Source organism: Fragaria vesca, linkage group LG3 (assembly GCF_000184155.1).
Source record: "Fragaria vesca subsp. vesca linkage group LG3, FraVesHawaii_1.0, whole genome shotgun sequence".
Taxonomy (NCBI): Eukaryota; Viridiplantae; Streptophyta; class Magnoliopsida; order Rosales; family Rosaceae; genus Fragaria; species Fragaria vesca.
This window is the reverse complement of record NC_020493.1, coordinates 5,995,954-6,023,058: the sequence shown is the minus strand read 5'-3', so window position 1 is coordinate 6,023,058 and position 27,105 is coordinate 5,995,954. Positions and strand designations below refer to the sequence as shown.

The following is a 27,105-nucleotide window of genomic DNA, read 5'->3' as shown; positions in this document are numbered from 1 at the left end:
ATACATCGGACCTTATGATGAGTGGTAGGAAGACGATGACCGTGAGGCAACATCGAAGCAGTGTACTGTAGATAATCATTAACAGCTTTCACAGTCGATTTTGTCTCAACTTTAATCTTCATTACGTCCATCACACTTTCAAGAATGGTCTTCTGACAACCGGGGTACACAGGGGTCTGTTGAAAAGCAAGCAGTTTGTTGTACTTGTCAATACCAGTAATGTTGACAGCTCTAGGGAAGGGCTGCACCGGGTCAGGCATATACTGTCCTTGAGAACATACACCGCTCTCATAAGGAAACATGTCGTTGATGAAGACCGTTGTTGGATCGTTGGATGTACTGCCCGTCTCAGAAAATTGGCCATGATCATGCGGACCCCCAGATGATGTTTCACCTTGATATAACCAACATGTGTACTTCTCCCAAAACCCGTTACTCTTCATGTACAACATGTTTCACCTTGTCAATCGCAAATCGATGCATATCGTTGCGACACTGACATTTCGTGCACGGGCAATAGAAAATTGTATTCCCGTTAGCATTAGCCAGCGCATATTCCAGAAAACTCATAATTCCTTTACCATATCTTTTGTCCCATTTTGGAAGCGAAATCCAACTCTTATCCATATCCTGAAAATATAACAAAATATATATGTATAACGCTAGCTAATTATTAATTAAATTCTATGCCATATATAAAATTTCAATTCATTTATATATATTCTACGTACTATAACTAATTGATAACAAATTAATTAACACATATATATATATAGATATACTTAATTAAGAATTACATAACAATTTATATATATCAACATCATCACAAAATCATCATCAACAACTTCATACCATCAACACAATATTATAAATTAATTAACATATATATATATATCTACTACTTATTAACAACTTCATATATATTATCAAATCATCAACCAAATCGATCAACACACACACACACACACACATATATATATATATATATACATACATCCAACGTACTCAAAATCTATCAATTCAATCACACTCAAAATCGATAAACTCAAAATCAACATATATACACATGTACGTACCTATATATAGCTCCACTTCTTAATTATGGACAGATTTCAACAACACCTAAACTGTTTCTCCCGTTTTTTCTTCTCAGATGAGCTGCTGTCCAGATCTGCGAATATAAAGAACTTTAGCCGACAAAATTTATTTTCGTCGGCTAAAGTTGACTATAGCCGACGAAGGAAAATTTCATCGGCTAAAGTCTGCTTTAGCCGACGAAAAATTGATTCGTCGGCCTGGTTTTTTTTTTTCGTCGGCTAAAGTCTTTCTTCTGGTAGTGCGGGGGAAAAGAGGGGTGATATAAAACCAATACATCTGAAAAGAAAAGAAAAAAAAAATTACAATGCATTTCATGACACCAGGTGCTTCGCGTTCAGATCGACAACATGAATCAGAAAAACGAAATAAGGACATTTAAGGATGGAATGGAAAAAGGGAAATATTTAATAAAAAAAATAAAAAATTTAATTCAATTCAGACCCGAGAACTTTAAGCTTAAAATCAGTTTCATACCACATTCTTTTTTTCTTTTTTTTAAATCAGACTCATCTCTGAACTTCCAAACTCACATAATCTCGACCAAAATTTGAATCTCACGTTAAACAAAACATTATGAGCTGATATGGAGCGGACAAAATGACCTCATTTTAGCTCTAACCCTTATTTTAGACGATATGCCTAAAATAACCTTAATTACATTTGACTCTCAGCCTTTGACCCCGTACAAATGATTTTCATTTCTCTTCCAACACTCCTTCTCAAACCAACACTCCTCTTCTCTCCCAAACCCTAATTTTCTTTTCAAATCCAATTCCATTATGAACCCAAACCCAAATTTCCTTTTCAAATCCACTTCATTCTGAACCCAGTTTCCTTTTCAAATCCACTTCATTCTGAACCCAAAGGCTAGTACCAGTGACATAATCTATCTCACTCTCTCTGTTCACCTCCACCATGAACTACCAAAGTACATCCCATACCTTTGCTCCGCCGCGAAGGCGTCGTGCTCCCTCTAATCCCACCACAGCCAAAGGGCTCCCCACCGACCCGCAAATGGCTTTCATATCCAGTGTCATTGTTGCCGAGCAGATCTCCCTGACCCAGCCGAGCTCTTCCTCCACTACTTCGATGTTAGAGAGATCATCCCCTTACCCAGTTGCGCGACCTATGCGAGATCAATCTTCTTGAGCTCGGCGATGAGGTGAGCTTCTTAGAGATGCGGAGGGCACAAAGGTTGTGGTGGAGAAGTTCTGACGTAGTGGGGAGGTTGGTGAGTTGGAGAGTGAGGGGTGATGTATCAGAGGGGGTTGGAGTGCTCGAATCGGATGTGGCAAAGGGAGAACTTGAGGTTGATTTCAATTCTTTAATCTTGGTTTGGAAGTTTTCAGAGAGAGACATCGAGTGGTCGTAATGAAAATAGTGGGAAGGGTTATTTTCGTTATTTTAGGCAAAATTAGGAATAGAGCTAAAGTGTGGGTCATTTTGGTTTGCTCCAACTCAGTTTGTGACGTCACATTTGATGTCAGATTCTGAAGTTGATGAGATTCGAGGGTTTAAGGATTAAACTGATTTAAAGAAAGATGTGGTATTAGACTGATTTTAAGTATAAATTAAGGAGTTTAAACTGAATTTAATAAAAAAATGACATTCAGAACATAATTAATGACGTGAAAGGAAAATTAAGAAGCATTAATTAGAAAACTTGAACTTCAATAGTCCCTTTAATTGTGTTTTAGTATATTTTTTCTTCATTATATTATTGTATGTTAACATATATAGAGCAAATCAAGAAAAAAAAAAAGAAAAATGGGCCCCGTGCTGTCGCACGGCCAGCACTAGGATAAGATTAGACATGTAACTTTGAGAATTCAATTATCACTTTTAAGGACACATTTGACCACTTTGATGAGGACTAATGTTATAAGTTGTAACTAAATTTTTTTACAACTTTAAAGACTAATTTATAACTTTAAAAACTAATATTACTATTTTAAGAACTCATTTGACAACTATAGAATAAAGTTGATTATTTCATTCATTAATACGTTATATAATTTTCTATTATTTATTTTCATACATAAAAAGAGAAGGTGACTGATGTCGGTAGGCGGTAGCTAAATAAAGTTTTAGGCTTTGGACCTAAGGCAATTATTAGAGTTCATAATTTCTTTTGGCTGATATTAGATTTCACACTTTAGTCATGCAACTAAGGGAAAAATAAAGTAAACATCCCAAATCGAAAAAACCAATCATATAGAAAACCAGATTACCTTATTACAATTTTTTTGCAGCATTATTAAGAAGCATAGATTAATTTCTAGGACATACTCATATTTAAGGCCGTCCTAACATTTTAAACTAAGTACAAGAAACAGCCACACAAGGGGCAGTGAGAGAGGAGTTCTGGCACAACGAGGTGAGTGATTTTCACTCTGCCGGTGGTAGTGCATATGCAATATAAAGACTGTATGAAAGGATGATCCTGATCATAAAGATTGATGTATCCTGAAATTAGTGGAGGCCAAATGAATCTGGTTGTCAGCTCTCGCCATTCAGTGTTAAAATTGTATAGTCCGCCTCCGAGATTCACCTGAGGCCGTAAATCAAATACGATGGTTCCATCCATTTTATTGACATAAAATGGAATCATCGTCTGCGCCAACCACAATAACCACATTACACAATATAGATTCAAATTAGTCACAAATATCTTCTCAAAAAAATTAGTCACAAATATTGCATGCATATATAAAGAGCACCATGATCATTAATGAATCAAAATAACGTCGATAGACTGGTAAAGTAGAACATTAGAGAGGGAGAGACTAACTCGCATATCAACATATCTTTCCCAAGGACCGGGAACAGCATGCTCAGGACTGTTAATTAGGAAACTGAACAAGGATTCCATGATCAACCCTCAATGAGGCTAAAGGTAAATCCCTTATGGGGCGGAGGCTAAAGGTAAATCCCTTATGGGGCGGAGGCCAAGAGTGAACTAGTGGGGATATTTATAGGGAGGGATTTAACACTCAGTTGTAAGCTATTAAATCTAATTAAGGCTCGTAATTTTTTTTACCATAACACGTTAACCATGTTTAGCTAGCAAAATTTGGTTGGTTATCAGTTGACATTTTTATTAACACTTCCTCGTTTAGCTTTATGCATTTTCTCATCATATTTATTACGTTTCCCGTAATGTTAATATTACAACATATATTTACGTTTTTTCATATAATGCACTTATAATTTAACAAGGATATTTTGAAATCATAGTTTTGAATTTATAAAATGGGTGGTGCTAATCACACAACCTATGTATGATGAAAACTAATCATGAAGTAAATTTAAGGAGGTCGTTTGTAGATAAATCGAACTATAGTAATAGAAAACTAAATAAGGTGTGTGTTTATTGTGTGTGAATAGCATCATTATAAATAATTTACTTTAATTTTAACTTTGGGGGAGGGGGCAGGGTGTCTGAATCTCTCCCAGTGACCTCACTGAGTTTCAAGTGGTGAAAATGTCTTGTAGAGCGTTTATCGTGTTGCTTACAATGCACGTCGTGAGATGGCGTCGTAGACTGGGAAAGCTTGGATCGTCTAGCTCATGCTTTTGTAGTCAGCGACGGAAAAGGTTGTTTGATGGATTTGTGCTTGGGACGGTGGTTTTGAGGTGGAGATTATGAGGATGTCCCTCTGACTGCAATTTTTTTTTGGTTGCTTCAAGTCATCGTGCTTTGATAGTGGTGTGGGTTTGGCTGGTGCTGTTTCAAAAGGCGGTTGTTTTTGGAAGGTTTTACCAATGAGGTTTTTTGCGGCCAATAGGTGTGGTTGTGGTGATTGTGCTGTGATGCTTCTTGATGGGGGTGGAGGTTGTTAAGCTTTGCTGATCCGGTCGAAATAGGGCGTCGGGGCTTAAGCGGCGCAAAGCTAAGGTCAGACTCTAGTAAGTCTCAGGGATGGCGGAAGCAGGCAGTAGGGGCCATTTGAGTGGTGAAGCCTGAGGATGCTTTACCGTAAGGAAAATCTGGAAGGCGTGACGAAGGTGGATGCAGCCCTTCTAAAACTAGGCCTTTTTGGTCCATTCTTCCCTTTTTCTTCAATAAGTTGGTTTGTATCAGGCTTTTCAGGAGAGTATGATACTTCGTTTTTAGCCTGCTATTTTCTGTTTTGTAGATGTAATATTGGAAGTGTTGGTTGGCGAAACGTACGCAATTAGGTCTTAGGTGTTGAGGATCAATACGGTGATTTGATCTTCATATAAGATCGAGCCACGAAAGTTTTTATTGTTTTTTTCATTTTATTTTAAGGGTTTATCTTTTTTAATAGTTTATAATACGACCACACTTGAAAAGTTGGTTATAATAGGTTGTGTAGATACACGCATATGCCTAAACATCCATATTTCACAGCATTTTAACCACACATAAACGCCACATTGGCCTAAACCACCTACACCATCAACAAGGCAACATCAACAACTATCAAAGTTGACAAGCTTCACCCGTTATGCACCCGGACGTGCCCTCACTCGCACGGCCAAGAGGGTGTGTCAAAAGTTTTGCTGATCCCTTGTTGACCACCTTCTGCTCGTCGAGGGACCGATTATTCTAGCTTGGTCTGCCCACAAGCCACCGAGCTTGTTAAGTTGATTTGCGGCCTGACCTCGCGTTTTGGATAACGAAGCCACCACGCATCTATCACTCCAACAAGGTTTATTCCATTCACACGAAGACGCCGACGACGTCGTTCAATCCACTTTATGCCTTTCCAATTACGATACCGGTCAGTTAAAAACTAAAGTTTTAACATATATTCTTAAAAATTACACATGCGCAAATTATTTTTTTTCCGATTGAACAAATCCGGCCTTGATAATTTAGCAAGACAGAAGGGAGAAAAAATTTAATGGAGTTAAACTACGTAAAAAAAAAAAAATGAAAGTGGAGGTGTCTACGGAGACTGTTTATGTGTTAACATATATACATGCCATTAATGGCTACTCAAAACTGAAGCCTGAAGGTGAAATACAACTGTTCAAACCTCGACAAAATTTCGGGCAAGTCAAACTCCCGAACCAAATAGTCAGAAACTAAGTCTTTGAAGTAACTGGAGCTCCGAAGTAACTAGCTAAAAGCGAACTGAAACTGAGGGAAATGAACTAGATAGCTATCTCAAAGGAAATGAAAAAGTAGCAGCAGCACAGTACATTGACAAGAAAGAAAGAGAAGTGATAGGGCTGGCTTTTGCTTCGTACTAGTTGTAGTGGGTTGCTTGAGGGGAAAACGCAATTTCCAGATTCGAGAGGAAATCATCCTCCAAAAATAGAAATAACTTGAGAGGGAGTTTATAATTTTCCGAAACTGAGCATTCAAACTTTATCTATATTCGGAGCACCAACGTCTGAGACGAATTGTAATACTGATAATACTAAACAGTTTGACAGAACAAGACAATGGTTATCGTTCTGACTCAGATTTCGCTTCCCTTAAAAAAAGCCAAATGGCTCAGTGAATATATATATGAGAGAGAGAGAGGAGGTTCTTTCGAGAATTGGAAAACTAAAGCTTTTGGTTGCTCATCACGCCAACAAGTACTGGGAGCAGCTGAAACACATCAGTGAGATTGGATTGGACGTGTGATGAATCTGACAAAGTTTTTTGTGTCATACTGTACACACCACCTGCATTTGCATTAGGGTTGCATGATGATGAGTTGCACTAGGTCAAACAACAATAATGAAACAAATTAATATAATTTTCCTTGTTATTTGGTGTACTGGATCTAATCCAAAATGGCTCATCAACAACAATTGTAAGAGAAATTACTCCTCGTTGCACTTGCACAAGTCAATGCAAGACGATGAAATAATCTAGGATGCCATATCAAAGTAAGAGTTCAAGGTTTGAGAACAATGAGGAAGAGTGGGAAAATAGCTTATAACATCTAAACCGGCCAGAACTAAGGAAGGTCGATATTTTTTTCATTTTTGTTGTTGTTAGGTTTTAAACTTAGAAATTAATCCGTGTTTGGAATTCATATTAAAATACTTATTTCAAATAAGGTGTCATTTTCTATTTTAAAACTTAAACAAATTAGGCGTAAAAATGAGAAATGTTAATGTTATAGTAACACCGATAGACTATATAGTATATAGTATATACTAATGGTAAGTAATTAGACAGATTTACATTTTTCTGGTTGCTTATGTAAATTTGTGTACAAAAAGCAAATTTGCATCTTTCTGGTTACTACTGCTTTTGGCACAAAGGCCAAACTTGCTTTTGCCCTAAAGGCCAAACTTGCTTTTGGCCTCTTGTTTATTTCCAAGGTATTCATTTTCCAGACTTACAGATCTTTCTGCTTACTACTGCTGCGTATGATTATCCTTCTTCACGAATCTGGTGCATGCTTGTCCTATCTCTTCAGCTTCAACTCGTGGCCTGGAAAGTTGAATTGGTGCATTCACTCAGAAGAGTTCGTACCTGCACTGCAGTGTGAAACTGTGAATGAATAATCAGCAATTGAATCCAAGGACTTCTGATCGCTGGCAATTCATGTGCCCCTTCTCTCTCTCTCTCTCTCTCTCTCTCTCTCAAAGTTGCACTCGTCTAATTATCTACCTCGGCCTTGACAAAACAACACGATCGATGCATCCTTCAGACTGCAAAAGTTAAACCAGGCACAATGATTTTTAACTTGTAAAGAGCCAGCAATACACCAAATCGTCCTATATATACTTGCAACCTCACTTCCAAGTTCCACCCCAACCAAAACCCCTTCAAGTTACTTTGCCTTCTTAATCGACTTCCTTTCTTCAACCTTCCCCCAATAAGGAATATGAATACATATCCTTCTTGAAACCCACCTGAGCCTTTTGTCACTTTTGAAGTTCCATGCTTGTGTTTACAGTTCCAAAGCTTTGTCTAAGCACACAGACCAACTTACCAACCCACCTTACTCTCTCAGTCACCTTTCTAAAAATGAAAAATAGCAACCATGCATGTTAGCCTCCATTTCCACAACTAGCTCACTCTTTTAACTCCATACTTCTTTGCTTTGAACTCCCACTCATATTGTACTACGCTCTAGAGACATATCACTGTCATGGAAGCCTTTCCTTCCTCTCTACCATTTCCTTTCTCATACATGTTCAACGCTGCTACTAGCGCTGGACCTAGTGCTTCTCTTGCCAACACCATATCAAGTGATCCATGGATGGACCCTAGAATATGGAGTAGACTCCCACGGCAGCTTCTAGATCGTGTTATCGCCTTTCTTCCACCGACTGCCTTCTTTCGAGCCAGGTGCGTCTGCAAGAGATGGTATGGTCTCTTGTTCACTAATGCCTTCCTTGAGTTGTACCTCCACCTCACTCATCGAAAGCGCCACTGGTTCGTCTTCTTCAAGCTAAAGAGCCCTAAGAACAGCTTCGTTTACAAGAATGGAGGGAGTAGTAGTAGCAGTAGTAGTGGTAGTAACACTACTAACATTTGGGAAGGGTATCTCTATGACCCTTATGAGCTTGCATGGTACAAACTCACTTTTCCTCTTGTTCCATCTGGTTTCTCTCCATCTGCTTCTTCAGGTGGTTTGATCTGTTGGGTTTCTGAAGAGGCTGGTCCAAAGAGTCTCTTTCTCTCCAACCCAATTGTGGGTTCTTTGACCCAATTGCCTCCAACTCTGAGGTCAAGGCTCTGCCCTTCCATAGGCCTTAGTGTCACCCCCACATCAATTGATGTCACTGTTGCTGGAGATGACATGATCTCTCCCTATGCTGTGAAGAACTTGACTTCTGAAAGCTTCCACATAGATGGTGGTGGGTTTTTCTCACTGTGGGGAATCAACTCTTCTCTGCCAAGGCTTTGTAGTTTTGAGTCAGGAAGAATGGTTCATCTTCATGGGAGACAATACTCCATGAACTACAGCCCTTTCAGTGTCTTGGCCTATGATGTGGTAGAAAACAATTGGTGGAAGATTCAGGCTCCCATGAGAAGGTTTCTGAGGTTTCCAAGCTTGGTGGAGAGCAGTGGAAAGCTGCTTTTGGTTGCTGCAGTTGAGAAGAACAGGCTGAATGTGCCTAAAAGCTTGAGGATTTGGGGCTTGCAGTCTTGTGGAACAACTTGGTTTGAGATGGAGAGGATGCCACAGCAGCTTTATGTTCAGTTTGCAACACTTGAAAATGGAAACGGGTTCCATTGTGTAGGCCATGGAGAGTTCATTATCATCATAATTCCGGGTTCTGGTAAGGCTTTGCAGTTTGACATGGAAAACAAACTGTGGCAATGGGTTCCTCCATGCCCTTATGTTCAATATGGTGGTGAGGCCGATGGTGATTTGCATGGTTTTGCTTATGAACCAAGGCTCGCAACACCAGTCACTGTGCTTCTGGATCAGTTGACTAATCCATTCCAGTCTTTTGGTGTGGTAAACTAGGAAGTTTCTAGTTGGCATGTATTCCTAGTATTTAGCTGTTTGAAAACCAGTGGGTTGTGATGGTAGGAGCTACTTGTCAGAATTTTAAGTGATGTACTATATAAGTTATTTTTCTGCAACTCTGTTTTCCGAGGTCTGTAAAATGTAGGGATAATTTGAACGACTTCATATGGAAATCCCTGAATGTAATCAGACTTGAATGGTTTGGAATTATTAGTTTTAATGTGTTTCTCATTATCCACAACAAGCTTGTCCATGGTTTCATTACACGACATCGACAGTCGATTAATATTTGGCATTCTCGTGCTTATTTTTCGAACACTAAATCAAATGTTGTAATCAAACAGCCAGCCCCTTTCCAGATCTTGTAGTTAGAGGTAAAGCTAATATGATCCAACAAAAAAAACAAAAAAAAAAAACAAAAAAAAAAATAAAAAAAAAAAAAATCTCCTTGTGTTGGTATCGCCTTAACTTTTTTGACTGTAACTACAAATCCAAGCTTTACTTTGTATCATTGAGTTAAACGATCAAAAGATCAGTAAGATAACAATTGAAACCATGCTAAAAAAATAGAAGCCTTTCTATACAATAAAACCTGTAGCGCATACGACAGCATACAAAATTTGGGTCTATTCCCACACTATTGTATTTACAGTAAGACAAGCAAAGTCACATTCACACGGTTTTGAATGCCAGAAAAATGATATTTGTAATTCTGGATTGAATCAAATGAGAGAACCTTGCTTAAGCGCTTTCATATATATGCTGGTACGTAAAATACAGGATTGAAAGAGAAGGAAAAACAAGGTCAGTAATTAAAGAAAAATCAAGAGACTGGATACTGTATCTTCTTTCAGGACTATTGTGTTCCCTTGGTAAATGGAGGCTTCCTATTACTCGTCACCGACAACAATACCAAAATAAAAAGCTTTTCTGCCATTAAAGCCCCTTTTGGTGAAGTTGATGAGTGCATGAGTAGAGTACTGATAGAACAGAGACTCTTCCTTGTGTAATCTTGCTGAGTATGAAAGGAAATGCTGCACCTTTTGACATTCAACTCTATTTGCTAAGCATGTCACAAGTGAGGTGCACTTGTATCTTGTGATGGATGGGATATTCACTAAGTTTGACTTCTACATAGTATGGCATGAAAAGTGCCTTCTCGACCTCAGACTCAGTGCGCTAATGAATCATTTAAGTCTAACCTGGAGAAAGAGATGCACATCCCTCTTGAAGATGGACCTTAGCTCTTCATTGGCTTCTATGCCAATTCTCCTGTTTTAAAAGCAAGCGTTTCACATTAACTTCTGTAAAAAGTAATAAAGTGGTTCGACTGTGCTAAGTACTTTAAGTGTTTCAAGCAGGATAACATAAATTCTAAAGCAAAAGAGGAAGCATCTAAATTCCATAAAAATGTAATCTAAAAAAAATGCATGGTCTTTCATAAAATTTCCAAATACTAATCAAATAGAAGTTATAGAAAAGGTAAAGAATTCAAGAACTAGAACTTCTGTTTTTACCCTATTTTGGCGCCTCTCTTTCCTACAAGAATCTTGCGTTGGCTTGGTTTGTGAGTGATGAAATGCTGTTCAATCCGAATAGAACCATCTCGTAACTCCTTCCAGTCTATCAAACGATGATCAATATCATACGGGATTTCCTAAAGCAAGAAGGATCATTATTATAAATTCAGATTAGTTATTCTGGATATTGGAAACGAATACATGAGCAGGCAGAAAAGGCAGCATTAAAGTGCATGAAGGAGGACAGATACTCTACCTGATGCATATGGTCTAACAATTTTTCTCGAACAACTTCTAGTGATATATTCTTTAAAACTTCCTCACTCATGGTGAAGGGATCTTCTTCCCAAGGTCTTTTAACTGCCTGAACATAAAAGTCATTGAAGAGCTTAAATACAAAGTAGTAATACAAAGTGCTTTAAATTGTCTCGGTATATACTTCTCCACCAAATCATCCAAACAACAGGAGGTGGGAAAATTTGAAGCTCTTGAGAAAATAATTTAGAATCTTATTAAAATTAGTTATCTCTTGTAGACTATGGACCATCTGACAGAGTTATAACAAATCAACCATACTCTGATAACTATAAAAGAAGAAACTCATGCCGTTTATTACGAGTCTTTCACAAATCAATAAGAATTGTGTAATATGACATTAATCAAAACATGTATTTTTAAAAGGCCTTGTAAAAAACTCTTTTCTGACAGGTAACAACCAGAAAGATGACATAGTACGTGCCTGAAGCATCAAGTATTCAGTAAGATCTTTAACTCCATAGCCTTTCAGACCTGAAATCATGAAATGCCTATATGAAGAAATAAACAGCAAGTTAGAAGCACTCGTAAGAACAAATGCAAGCTTTTAATGATGAAACTTCATCTTTCAATTTTTGAGGAAACCAAACCTTACCTATCATACCCAGGAAGATCTTTAAATTGCTCAGCAACCGTTAATAAATCCTTCTTCTTCTCAACTAAATCAACCTTGTTCATACATAGAACTCGCTTTTGTGTTGGGTGTGGCTCCATGCCCATGCGTTTGATCGTTCTTATAACCCTTACATCAGGTCTATATGATTGTAAATTAAAAACCAGGTATTGTATCAGGGACCGAATAAAGTCTACACAATATCCAAATGCAACGGATCACTAACCTGGTAAGATGCCTATGGACGTCAAAAATAACTATGAGGACATCATATAAATTAACTGAGCTCCAAGTACTTTCAACACGGGCCTTGAAATCCTTGTACGGAATTCCGCGGGTGTTTATTGAAAGACCCGGAGTATCAAAGAAACACTGCATAGCAATAGAAAATAAAACTGTTGATCAAAGGTGTAGAAACAACTACAAGAAATGTTCATTCAGTCAGTGAGGAAAAACCAATTGGAAAGCATGTATACATGCTCTGAGCCACTACTTGAAAATAAGTAGAAAGTACTACTGCAAGAGAAAGGCTATTATGCTGAAAAAGAATTAGACCCCTACAGTAGAACCATGACAAATGGTGATGCATTTCAAAAGAATTTCTTTAGACAAGATGCATGCCGTGAAATTCCATATTAGATAATTGAATATTGGCAGTACCTTGCTGCTAAGCAGGATAGATAGTAGAGCATTGATATGGTAAGGAATACTGGTGTGCTACATCACCCACCATACATGGTTTACAGTCTATAAACATGATGCCCACTTGGCTTTTCCTTTGAAGTTTTTAGTTTAAAAAAGCATTGGTTTTTCTTGTAGAGATATTGGTGGAGTGTGTATCTATGTATACAGCATAACTGAAAACAGTAACCTTGATAAATAAAAAAAATATGCAATACAATATGGAATTATTATTCCACAGGAATAATCAGAATCAAAGGCAATTCATTATGACAAAACTTTCTAGCATAGAGAACCAATGACAATATGTATCACAAAGTTCAAGACATTGTTTTTAATCTGTCGTGTACCAATGTTATAATTGGACCGAGACAAAACATAATTTGCATCTGGTAGTTCAATAGATAGTGAATTATTTTCCGAGCACATTAGGACATAGCAACTTTGATAGAACTTTTTTCCCAGAATAGCAAGTTATATAGTCAAAAAGCACATATACATACAATCTGGGTGTCTCCTTCTGTTATAACTCCTAACACTTCATGAGTAGTTGTGTTTGTCTTCCGCGAAACAGCAGAAACCTTTGTTCCAACCTGTAACAAACAGAGAAAGAATGGTCACAATGACAGTCATCAAGCATCAAAATAATGTTACATCTCATATACTAAGTTATTCTCTTAAAGATACTACCTTCAGCTATTATATATCATACAAAGCAGTATACTGAATAATAAAGGTTTAGAACACAAGGCTTATATGTCCAATGATGGGAATCTTAAAATCAACATTGCTTTCCCTCCAATATCTAAACTGTTGGATTAAAACAACGGTTCAACAAACTGTGAACCCGCCATGATCAAAAGAAACCTATTACCATCACTCTGTCCAAAACTAAGCAGATTACCATCCCCACGCTCTTCATCTAATCCCAACACTCCCTGTCAAGCTCACAATTTCCCCGAAACTAAACTACCAAAAAAAAACATACTTTGAAACCAAAACTAGCAAATTACATTCATTTAACGAATACTAAAAATCAAACACCTTCAACCCGAAAACTCGAAAACAAACCAACCAAGTAATTAGTGAGCGCAGACTTTCCGGCATTGGGAGCCCCAATAATCCCAACAGTCACCGACTTCTGATCCTCCTCCTTCACAACCTCCTCCTCCTCCTCGTCTTCCTCCTCATCACCTCTCTCCAGCGCCGCCTCAAGCAGCGCCTTAGCGAGCACCCTCCGCCTCCTCTCGTCCTCCTCCTCCTTCAAAAATCTCAGCTTGGCCTTGTGGGCCTCATCTCCAGGGACCACCCTATCGGCTTTGCTCCGGTACTTGCTGTCCCAGGTCCGGGTTTGGGGTTTGGGATCGGAGAGGGCGGTGGGTAGGTCGTAGTGGGTGCTGTTGAAGTCGAATTCGGAGTCGGATTCTGAGGAGGAGGAAGGGGTGGAGGTGGGATCGGAGTGTTGGGGCTGGGCGGAGAAGGAGCGGCGGAGGAGGAGGAGGAGGAGGAGGGGTGGGGATAGAGGGGTGGTGGGTTTGGAGGAGAGGAGCCTCAGGGAGAGAAGGGATTTCATTTTGGAGATGCTCGAGAGTGAGCATCAAGAGGGTTTTGGGGTTTAAGGCGGAGGGAGTAGGAGAGGGTTCTGCTGGTCAATTTTTTGTCACTAAACGACTCAAATTTTTACAACGTCTTGAGTTTGACTTACCATTTCTCACTTGTTTAGCAGATATTATGCCGTTAGATCAAATAGTTATTTTTTTTTTTTTTTAATTAAAGATGGATAAATTCAAGTTTATTGAAAATATAATCAAATTATACCAAAAAGAAAAAATTATATCATACAACAAGCCCTCAAGCTCAAGCTAAGGGGTATGTAGATCACCTATATCATTCATCGCCCAAAGACATGACTACGTTTCTTTAGGGAAATGTGGTTACTACCAAACGAATTTTTGGAAGCAAAAACATTTAAAGAGTAAACAAGTGAACTTATTTATCATTTAAAAAAAAAAATGAACTTATATACTGATAGAATGTCATTGGTAAAAGAACCAATATCGTGGATGGGGAAAAACTTTTACCAACTAGTGTCACGCCTCATAAAATCACGACTAAAGACTATTTTCTAATCATTTATTTAACCTGAAAAAGAGTTTCGTTCGCTGAGATTTTAGTGAAGTTTTTTTTTTGATAGAGAGATTTTAGTGAAGTTACTTTTACAATTACAGACTAGATTTTGCAACCTGAGATTAAACATAAGCTATAATACTATCAAGACAACATAATACAGTAGGATGTTCAAGGATCAACTGGTCGAGATGATAGTTGAATCTGCATAGGTGAAAAATGAGGAGCAAGTAAAGCAGTGGGAAGAGTTGATGAGTACGAGACTGAGTAACCTTGTTTCTCAATGCGGTTTGAGACAGAATACAGTTTGATATCACGTAATCATTTGTTCAAAACAATAGCAGACAACAACAGTTCGAACCCGATCATGGATGTAATTCCAACTAGTCATTGATATGAAGTATCAACATTTGAGTACTTAAACAAACTGGATTGAGGAATCAAACAGCTGAAGATAAATAAAATGTAATCCTTGTATTTCTACCTAATCTAGAAGGCTTACAAGTTACAACAAAATCCATAGGAGCAAAAGGGAGAGAAATGAGAAAGAATGGTAACTTAATATGCCCCCGCCCCATAATTCTGGCAAAGAATAGAATAGAACACAAAATAACTTGTATGACTGGTCATCTGTCAGACGAATCAAGGAAGCCTGTCTTGAGATTCATACAAACTCAAGTGATATATAGACCATAGCTAAAAACCAGATTCCAACAGCTGTCATTTGATCTAAATTGCCATTCGACCAGCAAGCCTGCTCTCCAAAATCCTTCTGTCTATGGCTGCATCGATTGAGCTCATCTGGAAACAAAAACAACAGAAAAGATCATCAGAGAGGAACAACGGAGACAATCAACTTGGGCAAGCGAGATACTTAGATTTTGTCCTATCCAAGAGATGTCAAACTTTGTGAAAGAAGCTGACCTGGGCCAAGTCCGATTTCACTGTTCAATGATAAAATAAAGTAATGGTGCTACAATTAAGCAAAGTTCTGTTGGGCTTCATCTTGTTTAATTCAAACCCCCACAACCCAACATAGAGCTGGGAGAATGACTAACAACAGATAAAGAGCAAATACATACATTACACACTTAACTGAGTATGATGCAAAGGTTGGAGCACCCTTGAGTCCATTGCAGCAAGCTTGTCAAAATTGTAATTACTAACTAAGAACAAAAAAGAACGAAAATACCTACTTGAACTTTTTGATGCAGTTGCGTGCAAACTGGAGAATGGAAGTTTAAACAATCAACCAATAGCAGAAATGGTTGATTGAAGGTTCACATGTTTCTTCTTTTCAAATTTTTAAAGATGGAATTCTTACAGAAAACATCTATGAACAGGAAATAATTGGTAAACAAACTAATCTGAGAAGCCGAAATATAAAGCCTACCCATCTGGTTAGAGATATCCAACTCCATAAAAGTTAAAGAGGTAGTATGACTTACCTGGGTAGTTTCATCATGCACCTGATACTTTGCTAAGGACATTCTTCTTTCCTCCTGCAAGAAGGTAAACAAGTAAGCAACAATACTAGTATATAGGAAGCTTTAACAAATATAGAAAATAAGAAAAAACTCACCATGGACATAGCCTCATCATCCCAAACTAAATACACCTCATTAGTGGCTGGCTGGGGAGCTTTGTTTGCTATCACAGGGGGTGGTCCAATTGATGGACCACCAGTATTTGGACCAGAAGCATAAGAGTGTGAATTATTTAAGTTCCCACCTGTAGCAACCATGATGCAAAGACAATGTCAGATTCACAGAACCCACAAATAAGAAATGAACAAATAATACAAACACCCTGACTAATAGAAGAACTATAATTTGGCAACATCATCATTGTAAGGGAATATCCATGGAAATATTATCTTCCAGGCTTATCCTAATTTGTTAATAGTTGCATGACTGAGTGGGTGCATAATGAGGAATACAACAGATTGGCTCTGTAGGATATAAAAATATCCAAAAATCGTTGATTTGACAGAACAGAACTCCAAAACAGTCTTAAAACGTAACCAAGAGATCTGAAGTATCTAATTACTTAGTCCTACATGAAGGAAACATCAAACTCAAAGCATGAACACAATTCCTATAACTAGAAGACATTGGCATTACACCATTTACCACGCAGGTAAAGAAACTATTGAATGACATTCTTGCTTCAAGTTTTCTTAGAATCCTATTCCGATCGGGGAATCCTGTATCAATAGATTTTAAGGGACTCATAAACAAATCTTAAACTGCATACATATCAGATTCCTTCCTAGGCTTTACATTATAAAGGTGGGATATAAAATCGACACCACACTCCTATCCTGCACATTGACACACATGCGGTTGAGAAAAATACCATATCACTGTGCCAGTGCTACTGAAATTACCCAGATATATAAGCACCAAGTAATTCCACACAATTATGTTGTTGCTCAAAATTCAAGCTTTCAGACACCAAAACCCTTTATTTGTGAGATTTAGATTGTGTATAAGTTGAATTATTTTGAAAGAAGAAAAAAAGCAAACAAGAAACAACAATTGGTTCCATAACCAGATAAATAACACAATATAGAGAAATCAAACCTGGAATAGTTGAAGCGTGGTAACTACTTGGATTGGAAGTTCTAGCGCCCTGATATGCATCCATCGAACCAAGAGGGTTTGATGGAATATTTGTAGAAAGCATAGGAGCAGAATATGGAGAACTTTGAGTTGGTAAATTATTGACACCAACAACAGGAAACAGGGGTTGTGATACAGGTACAGGATGCATTGACGCAGGCAGTCCAGGGGATGTTGTTGATGGTAGAGGTGACTGCACAGGAAACAACGGCTGCTGTGCATAACCCAGTCCGGAAGGTGGAGGAACTGAGACTGCCGGAGGCTGGGGGTACCAGGGCTGGGGACGAGGTGCAACTTGCCAACCGTTTTGAGGCAATGGGACAGATGCATTGTACCTGATGCCAACAAAGAACATAAGCATGTAAATATGTTGTTTATAAACCTACAGTAAGATAATCATGCATTCTACTGCAGGAGTAATTGCTGATCTACTTTTTTTTTGTCAAATATTAAGATATTTAAAGCTATAACCTGCAAAGAAAAGTAAACACATACATTGGCCGCATTCCAAAAGGTGGTTGGGGAGGATATGTCCCCAATGGACCTGGAACCACTCCGCCAACAAGCTGAGTCGATGGGATTTCCACTTTAGCCATTTTTGATGGGGTGTCGTCTTCTGCAAATAACCACAATTTTTCAGAAAATATTACAAAAAGTAAACATAGAAATGCACAGCACAAAAGTATAGGTCTAAGAACCCTGTTTGGTATAACTAGACTACTTTTGTGAAATAACACTCGCAAAGATGTTTCAAAGTCAAGAAAAACCACTTGTAAGGATTCTTTACCTTCTTCTCCATAATGTGCAGCCAAGACTTCAGGTGGGATTCCTTGCATCCCATATATTTCAATATCTGTCGACTCCCTCCCAGCCTTTGCATTCGGAACCCTGTAAAATACAGTTTTTGCACGAAAGAGTGTCAATACGGTGAAACCAAAGCAATAAAAAGACCGAAATCAATGATAAGGATTGATTTTTAGACAAAGCCTATATATTACTTAACAATCTTCAACCACAATACACTCTACAATAGACTATTGAAAAAATCCAGTGCAAACGGTTTAAACACAAAACAGTGTGACAGCAAACTGTAAAGTGGCCTACCTGAGCTCATGATATTACTAGAACTTGACTGTATAAAATTTATCTACCCTACAAAGTAATGCATTTTCCCAAGTTAATCTTACACTTCATGTCTTTTTCGTTCTAGATCTTCAAAACTGAGTCATTGGGATATCTTTCAAAGACAGAAGTAATGATTTTCATGATAGTTTTTACCAATTGCCTCCGAACCTAATATAAAAGATGTATTCCAAGCATTTTCATATAGTATATCATCACAGTCACACCAACCCCTTGAGCAGTGAGTACACATGTCCTCTTGTGGGGATACGCAAAACCCAGGGAGCAAAAATTATTTAGCAAAGAACATAAAAGTGCCCTTTATCAATAGATTATCTTCCCGAGCTTCCAGGGTACTCTCTCATTAGTGATTATAACACATTCTCGTTTCAAAACATCTCAATATCAGAAAAACCAACTGCATAATTACACTCTTATACTTTCCTGGAATCCCACTAGCACTAAAAATCAAAGCATCAAGCTACCAAAGTGAATAAACAATCAAACCGAAATGCACCCAGAAACTTAAGATAACTTAGCAGCCTATTAATGTCACCGACCAATAAGCTCTCAACCCACTCAACTAACCCAGAAACTCCAATCCCATATAATGAAGCTAAAAATTAAAACTTTCAAACTGAACAAAGTCCAAATTTTGCTCAGTGGGTGTTTTCGATTTCAAAGACCCAAAAACACAGAACTGATAAATATCATATTTTTCACATAAAAATCGACAAACCCCAATCCAAAATCAGCCAGGCAGCAAAGTCAAAATTAGGGTTTATAGAGAACAGGGGAGAAGAGGGAGAGGAAGAGGAAGAGGAATTACTTGGTGACGTTCTCTTTGTGGACCTGGAGGACATGAATGGCCATACCTCCAGCAGTGGAGAGCTTCTTGTGGCAGACGTGGCACTTGAAGTGCTTAGCTTTCTGGTGCTGCACCAATATCTTCTCGTCGTCGAATTCCCTATCGCAGTAGTAACACCACACCTTCGACGCCACCCTCTTCTTCTTCTTTCCCATTATGCCCCTCCTCTCTCTCTCTCTCTCTCTCTGGGTCTTCTTCTTCTTGTTGTTTCGCGCTTTTCTCTCCCTCGCGTTTTTTGGGTGTCTCTGGGTTTTTTGGGGTTTCTTTCTCAAGAGAAGAATGGGATCTGCGGTTTGTTTTATTTTGTTTCCCTTTATATTACTGTATATATGTCTTTTTCACCGGCTGTAAAAGTTGTTTATTCACCCCTTTGAGGATTAGGTCTTCGGTTTCTGTTCTGACTAGGTTAAAGCCCAACTATCTAACCCACCCGACAGATACTCGGGTCGGGTCATAAAACACAACCAGGTTGTTCTATAACTTCCTCATAAATTTGATCATGATCCGGTCTGAAACTATCGTGGATTGAGTTATGTTCCTATTCTGAGTTGGTTAGGAAAGTTGATTACTCAGATCCTATAAAACTTAAGACTTTTGTAAATTGTTTTCTTAACTGTCTCACTACAATTCTACAGATGTGATAGATAGCAATTCAACATATAATTGATCCTTCCATATGAGATTTGATCTGATCAGCACTAGAGTTTGATGGATCAAGCTATAATTTAATGACCGAGATCAACAGAAAGTGAGTGTATGTCCTCCAAAATTAGCATTGAATACAAAACTGAGGGGGTGAAGTCTTAGCATCTAGTTTAGCAAGTGAATTCACTTTAAAAGAAGAATTGAAATTTATTCAGTCTTTGTGGTTTAAAGTCGATATCTGTTTAGTCGTTTTGGTTTTATTTTAATCTGAATAGTCCTTAAAATCACAATTTTTCATCCAAACAGTCCTTATGGTTTTATTTTAATCTGAATAGTCCTTAAAGTCATGATTTTTCATCCAAATAGTTATTCCGACAATTTTCTCAGTTAACGGCCATAAAGACTATTTGGATGGAAAATTCTGACTTTAACGACTATTCAGATTAAAATAAAACCATAAGGACTATTTGGATGAAAAATTCTGACTTTAAGGACTATTCAGATTAAAATAAAACCATAATAACTAAATAGATGTCGACTTCAAACCATAAGGACTATACAATATTTTACCCTTAAAAGAAGGTTCTCATATTGATATCGTATCTCGTGTGGATGACAGAACCAGCATTGAGGTTTCAAATAGATTCTTAATCTAAATCTAATCTGCACCTTCACTGGAAATGGCATAACTGCATTTTACTCTTCTTTCTTGGAGGACTGGGAAGAGCTGCCAGCGTCAGTTGTACACTGGTTTATGCTAGCTTTGGCCTCAGCAAGAAATGCAGGATCAGGCTCATGTTTATCTGAAGGTTCCTTCATCGCCATATATATGTAGAATGCAATTACTATATTGACAGAAACAACAGCAAGGAATCCACTCAACAGTGTGAGAGTGTGGGGAGACAAGTCACTTGAACCTGCTTTGAATGAATAACATCCTTGATCAGATAACGGATAGGAAACCTAGATATACAAGTCTCAAAATATCACATAAAACAAATCAGGCAAAGTAAATATAGAATAGATAAACAAATGCGAAGAAGTTATCCTTTGATCCTTGTAGCCACTACAAGGCCACTGTCTGGACGGAAGTGTAGCATTGCCATAACAACTGATTAATCTATATCGTCACGAGAACAGATCTCTGAACAATTGGCATTGGATGCGTGGTTTGCACCAATAAAAAGAAAATCACAGCTAGCAATTTTTTTCATGATTATGAGATAAGACATGTATGACTTTCTCGAATATTATCGGAGCAGCTTTCTCAAAAGGAGGCATTGCCTTAAGCTACAATTATGGCCAATGGGTCTTCTCATGTTACTGGGTTGTCCTTTTATTTCTAAATGTTACTTAACTTGGTTTCACTAATCTCCAGCCTAAGGGGTCAAATTACAAGAAGCTTAGATATATGAAACTATGAAAGGGTACCCTATATGAAAAGACTGTTTTCATGTAGTCAAGAATAAATCGCAAAGAAAATCTTCAGACTTTTTAAATCTTTCTTAGAGAACCTGTAATGCATTAGTGTCCTACATGAAAATATACGCATAGTTTCTCTGTTTATCTGCTATACTCTTTATAGGATATTCTTGCACTCCTCCTCTATTCTATTAGCCTTTATTTTCTTTCTCAAGCATGCCACAGACCATACTGCCATCCATTCCTTATAAACAAGATCTAAACCTATCTCCTATCCCATAAGACTCTCTATCACAGTATACAAAATCACACAAATTTCTTTTCAAAAATAAAGTCAATAACATGAATACTATCCTAAGTCAGTATGGCACCACTGTAATTTTTACACTAGTCACTTATTTGGACTTTGAGATACCATATCATCTTCAGTCAAAACATATCCACTATATGAAAAGGTTTAAAAAACAAAATTTCATAATCATCACAAAGTTTCATGAGAACTAAAAGGATGTAACATTAGTTGGAACTTGGAAGCAAGATCAAAAAGTACAGATAGAGATGAGAAAAATCTCATTATAACAACTAGCCAAGTTAACACTGAATGCCAGATACATATCAGAAGCACTACTAGTTTCCAATAACTAATGAGATGTCATCATATGGCAATTGAATATAACAAAAAGACACAGTAGTCTTACCAGGAATTAGATTGTTGTTATACCCATACAATATTGCAACAGGAGTTATCCACATAAACAGTGATGCAGTAAAAAACTTTGTTATTACTCCGGCCATTGTTATCTACAATCTGTGTTATAAGAAATCAAGATGATATTAGAGCTATTTCAAACAGAATAATAGTGGATGACTCATTCAAATTCTACGCGAATTCTATGCTCTTTGACTTAATCAATCGATGAGCAGGATTATATATATTTTGCTATCAGGGATATTAACCAGAGTTGTAGACTATGCACAGGTCTCTGCCTTACGATTCAGTCAGTGATGCATCTAATAGGACATAGTAGTAGCTCATTTCAGTCAGTGAAGTCACTATAATAGAACAACTGAAACACAGAATCAGTTCCTTTATCTGTAAGTAAATACGATAAAGTAACAATCTTTGTGCTCAGTGATTATAATTCTAATTCCACCATTCACTTGAACTAATAATCATATCAAATACCTATAAACATGAAGACTAAAAACAGATAATAACATTGGTGTACATCGAGTAAAAGTACAATTGAAGACTTCTATACAATTCTTAAGTGAACTATAAGCTACAGGGTTTTACTGGGTTCTGCCAAGTACTTGTAATCGATTTATATTCAAGTAAAGACCAAAACTTTTCCAATGCAATCGATTCAACAAGCAAGCCCAGTGAACATTAGACAATAAAATTCAAAATCAACTTGTTTTTGGACAAGGGAGAGTAGTATGAAAGTGACCCAGAATAACCAAAACTCTGAGAGAGATGTAATCAAACACTTGGTGGGCATACTCAAAAAGAAAGAATGGACACACACACACACACACAAAACATACACAGGTGAGAGTGCTGGATCCGGAGATTTGAGTAGGCGCCTATAAATTACTTGACTTGTCAATGGTGAGCTTCCCCTGTTTTACAATCCAATCTCTCTTCTGCACCCAGAAGGTTGCTCCTCACAAGAAGCTATAGCTCTGAAGATGCAAAGCTCTTTTCTGTTTTTCAGAAGCAAAAACTTCACTTATGTTATTGCTCTGTACTCCCTGGACTGAAATCCTAAAGGAACAGAATTTTGTGTTTGACTCTGTATGAGGCCCAAATTCAGAAAAGAGCCGCAGTGATATTGGGGCTATTGTGGCTGTTTATTATTATTATTATTATTATTATTATTATTATTATTATTATTATTATTATTATTATTTTATACCTAATGAAAAATAATATTATTAAATTTGGAGGAGCCGAATCCTCTTATAATATCACAATTTACAATGTCACATAGCGAGTTCTATTAAAATTTCTGAGTTACACTTTTTTTACAGTATAGAAAAATGAAGTCTTCATAATAAAGATCTCATGTAATATATTGTTTAAAATCTCATGTCATTCAACTATCTATTTAAATTTGTGTCAAAACAAAAGACATGTGACAAAGTATTAGATTTCCAGCGGAATGTCATCTCCCCCACATATAGTTCGTTATACAAATACAATCACTATTGATCAACATATATCATCGCCCATACAATTTGGATATACAAAGGTTTATTAGATAGTACTTCAATTGTTGTAAATTTGTAATATATATTCTAGCTAGTTAGCTAGCTGCTGGTAGTTCCTCCGCCATTGGCATGCTGCCGTAGCTTAGGTATTGGTGTCGGCCACAATGGGAGCTCTAACTGGAAGAAGTTTGACTCGATGGTTTGGCTCTCTCGAACCAGCACTGACCACTCTCTCGTTTGAATATTGCTCATCACAAGGTCTCCAATGATATTTAGATACAATATATCATCATTATTTGGATCAATAGCTATCAGCTCAAACACAGATACTGATGATTCATCTGGAGCTATATCTCGGTCTAATGAATAAACCCGTGTTTATAGCACAGTTTTCCTACGTCCATCTCAGCATGACCTTCTTCTTCTTTCAAGTCCCAAACATATACACTAAATGAATCCCAGTCAAAGTAGGAAATCCGCAGAGACCGTTCACTGACAACACACTGATCTCCACTGAAGCCGTCTACCACAGTTGTATCCATTTCTACGTGACAACATTTATAACAATCAAGACCATTGCTAGTAGTACTGTTCGTGATTGTGTTCATTATCATGAAAGGATCCAACCCAGCAAGACAGGTCCTAGAATGAGTTAGTTGACACAAGTGATACAACAATCCATTGTGAGCAATACTGCTATAGATATGATACCAAGATTCAGGGGAACTTACAACCGTCTCGCTCCATTCACCAGTCTCGGAAGATAAGATCTCCACCTTCATCTCGAGAAAAAAGTTTGTTGGATGATCATAAGAGCGAAGAAGTCTAACAACTTTGAACTTGTAGTCTGCATTAACCTGGATGATCCTCTTCCCATCATCTTCCTTGTTAGAGTAGTTATAATATGGAGCATCGCAGATGATTCCCACAACTTTTGCTGTCACCGGAAACTGAGTAGGTGGGGGAGGCAGAGCTAACCATTTTCATGGTGTATGGATTGCAGATGAAGTAATTACTTTGATTATTATGAGGTGAACAGCATAAAACCAAGTCATTGTAAGTGGCTACAACAATTGGCTCTATCCACAAACCATGAAAACTCACAAGTCTTTTCAACAACTGAGTTAGCCTCATCGAGGACGACAAGGGTGACATTCTGTTATGTAATTCCTCTCCTCTAATGTTTATCAGAGTGGCTGTTCTTGGGGACTGTTTATCAATTTGGAGACGTAGAAAGCGATGAATGAAATAAGGTTCGGAGATGAAAGTACACCAACGCTTGGACACACACTTGCATTGAAAAATTAATTTATAGCAAGCTAGTCGAGAAATGATTTCTCCCAATAAAACGCTAGGAAGCTCATTGATGTTAGTGATATCCATCACTAATCCTTCGGCAGACTTAGAAAACTTTCAAGAACTTGTTTTTCAACAGATTCAGCAGATAATAGGAAGCATATATGTACTTAATTGTATACAATGATCTGTTCCCAACACAAAGAACGCTAAGAGAAACAAGTTGAGAAAGTAATCGAGAAACTCACCAAGTTAATGCATTCGGTGACTACAATCTGGTATTTGATCAGACTCTGAGAAATGAGAACTGAGAAAATGAGAATGTGAAATCAAGGGTAGGCTTTGGTTTTGAGGAGCAAGTCAACCATCCAAATTGGTGGGTTCGATATGTTTAATTGTATGAAACTATGAACTGAGTCAAGTCAACCAAGTATGAGTGTCACCTACTAATGGTGATAATGTGTCAATGTGACATAGTTATACTGTATATTAGTATATATACAGTGTGAAATTTGTGACTTTATTATTTTCAAGTGGTTCGTATGTAGAAGGTTGTTAGATATACGGTAAATCCAATTTGAAAAAAGCTTAAAACATCATGAAATTTTCTTAGTTTTAAATTTATCATAAAATGTTCCAATGATTCCGAGTAGAGACATTATAAAATGTCGTGGTCGAGTTTGTGTGCCACTTTCGTGGCGTTACTCTTGAGTATTAAGAATTTTAAAGTTGGTATTTTCTGGTTGTAAACGTAGGGGTGGATTGTTTTTACACGTGGTTTGATGATTTTGGACATGGTGTTAAATGAGATGATTTGAGCTTTGAATCGAGGTAGGAGTTTGGGTTTTTTTTTTATTTTTTATTTTTATTTTATGAAGTAGAAGTTTGGCACTTTGGCTCACAAAAGTTGCTCTTGGCTTGATGACTTGAATGTTGTTGTTAGAGATAGAAGAGCTGGGGATCCAGTTGCTCTTTAGTTTTTTCTTTTTGTTGTTTTCTTCTAGGTCGTAGTGCTCCCTTTGAAACAAAAAAAAAAGTTGCTCTTGGCAATGGATACGAATCTCTAATGGAATGTTGTCATCACAACCAGTCATCCTAATGCTTCGTAATTCTTAACGAATGTTCTTTCTTCTCAAAAAAAAGGTATGAATGATTATTATTTATCATGACGCATGAATATGTTTTTTTTTTTTTTTGGAATGCTAAAAGATTGAAATTACAAAGAAAAATATCTGGAGTAGCCTGCCCCAAAGAGGTCGAAGCTCAAAACATGTCTAACAACGGCACGAAAAACATCCTCCCAACAACACATATTTGAATGGGACGCATGAATATGTTGATGCTATATAATTGTACGTCAACTTCTTTTTTCCCCTAAACATTTCTTTTTTTCTTTAAGTTTTCTGATAAGGATTAGGCGATATTAGCTCTTCTGTAGCGGTTTATTAGATGACAGGGCACACACTGTTCCCCTAAACTTGTGCAACTCTATCATTTTAAACTAATAAATTATGCTATTTAATTATTATACTATTTTCTGTTGTACTGTTTTACTGTTTAAAGTACTGTTAAGGCAACTGTTTAAATAGAACAGTTTTGGCCTCGGGTCTGTATCTTTGGGCTTCGGTCTTTTGGGTCTGTATCTTTCGGTTTCGGTCTGTTTCTCGCCGCTTTGTATATTTCTCGATCTCTCTCGATCTTTCTAGCCGCTTTGCATATATTTTTCTTCCCCTCTCTCGATCTCTCTCTTGCATGTCGCGTCAAGACCTGATCTCTCTATCTCTCTCGAATCACTCCGGCTCTCGAATTTCTCTGCTTCAAGAATCTCGCTCTTGCATATCGCGTCAACACCTTATCTCTCTCTTTCTCTCGAATCATTCCGGCTCTCTGTCTCTGCCGAATCCCTCTGCTTCAAGAACTTGCTGTCGCGTCAAGACAAAGGTGAGAATTTCCCAACTCTGTTGTTTTCTTTTCTCTACGAATTGAAGGAGTTGATAAATATATATTCGATTCAACTGGCCTCAGTTGTTTAGCCCATAGAGCATTTGTCTGGGTTTTCAAAGGGTTTTCCGTTTTCGTTTTTAGTACTAAATTTTCATGTTTTGGTTTTTTATAATCTTGGATTTTGGTCGGCTTTGGAGGGTAATTAATTCCTCTA

The 27,105-nt window shown here is 37.5% G+C and overlaps 4 protein-coding genes across 4 annotated transcripts; 1 reads left to right on the top strand and 3 right to left on the bottom strand.

Moving 5' to 3' along the window:
- Window positions 1-8,168: 8,168 nt before the first annotated feature.
- On the top strand, window positions 8,169-9,497 carry LOC101310975 (protein UNUSUAL FLORAL ORGANS-like). The gene has a single exon (XM_004295465.1). It carries the CDS (start codon window positions 8,169-8,171, stop codon window positions 9,495-9,497), a length of 1,329 nt encoding a protein of 442 aa, XP_004295513.1.
- Window positions 9,498-10,177: 680 nt separating this feature from the next.
- LOC101310683 (GTP-binding protein ERG-like) lies at window positions 10,178-14,202 on the bottom strand. Its single transcript, XM_004295464.1, has 8 exons — window positions 13,705-14,202; window positions 13,133-13,222; window positions 12,175-12,320; window positions 11,931-12,089; window positions 11,760-11,826; window positions 11,277-11,384; window positions 11,018-11,157; window positions 10,178-10,772 (listed from the first exon to the last, which is right to left on the bottom strand). The coding sequence occupies exons 1-8, from the start codon at window positions 14,200-14,202 to the stop codon at window positions 10,688-10,690; spliced, it is 1,293 nt and encodes a 430-aa protein (XP_004295512.1). The 3' UTR covers window positions 10,178-10,687.
- Window positions 14,203-15,126: 924 nt separating this feature from the next.
- On the bottom strand, window positions 15,127-19,634 carry LOC101305730. The gene is made up of 7 exons (XM_004293767.1): window positions 19,332-19,634; window positions 18,168-18,268; window positions 17,876-17,996; window positions 17,342-17,715; window positions 16,339-16,487; window positions 16,205-16,258; window positions 15,127-15,557 (listed from the first exon to the last, which is right to left on the bottom strand). Exons 1-7 carry the CDS (start codon window positions 19,523-19,525, stop codon window positions 15,486-15,488), a joined length of 1,065 nt encoding a protein of 354 aa, XP_004293815.1. The 5' UTR covers window positions 19,526-19,634; the 3' UTR covers window positions 15,127-15,485.
- Window positions 19,635-20,711: 1,077 nt separating this feature from the next.
- LOC101310395 lies at window positions 20,712-23,207 on the bottom strand. Its single transcript, XM_004295463.1, has 3 exons — window positions 22,986-23,207; window positions 22,136-22,245; window positions 20,712-20,932 (listed from the first exon to the last, which is right to left on the bottom strand). The coding sequence occupies exons 2-3, from the start codon at window positions 22,230-22,232 to the stop codon at window positions 20,712-20,714; spliced, it is 318 nt and encodes a 105-aa protein (XP_004295511.1). The 5' UTR covers window positions 22,233-22,245; window positions 22,986-23,207.
- Window positions 23,208-27,105: the final 3,898 nt, after the last annotated feature.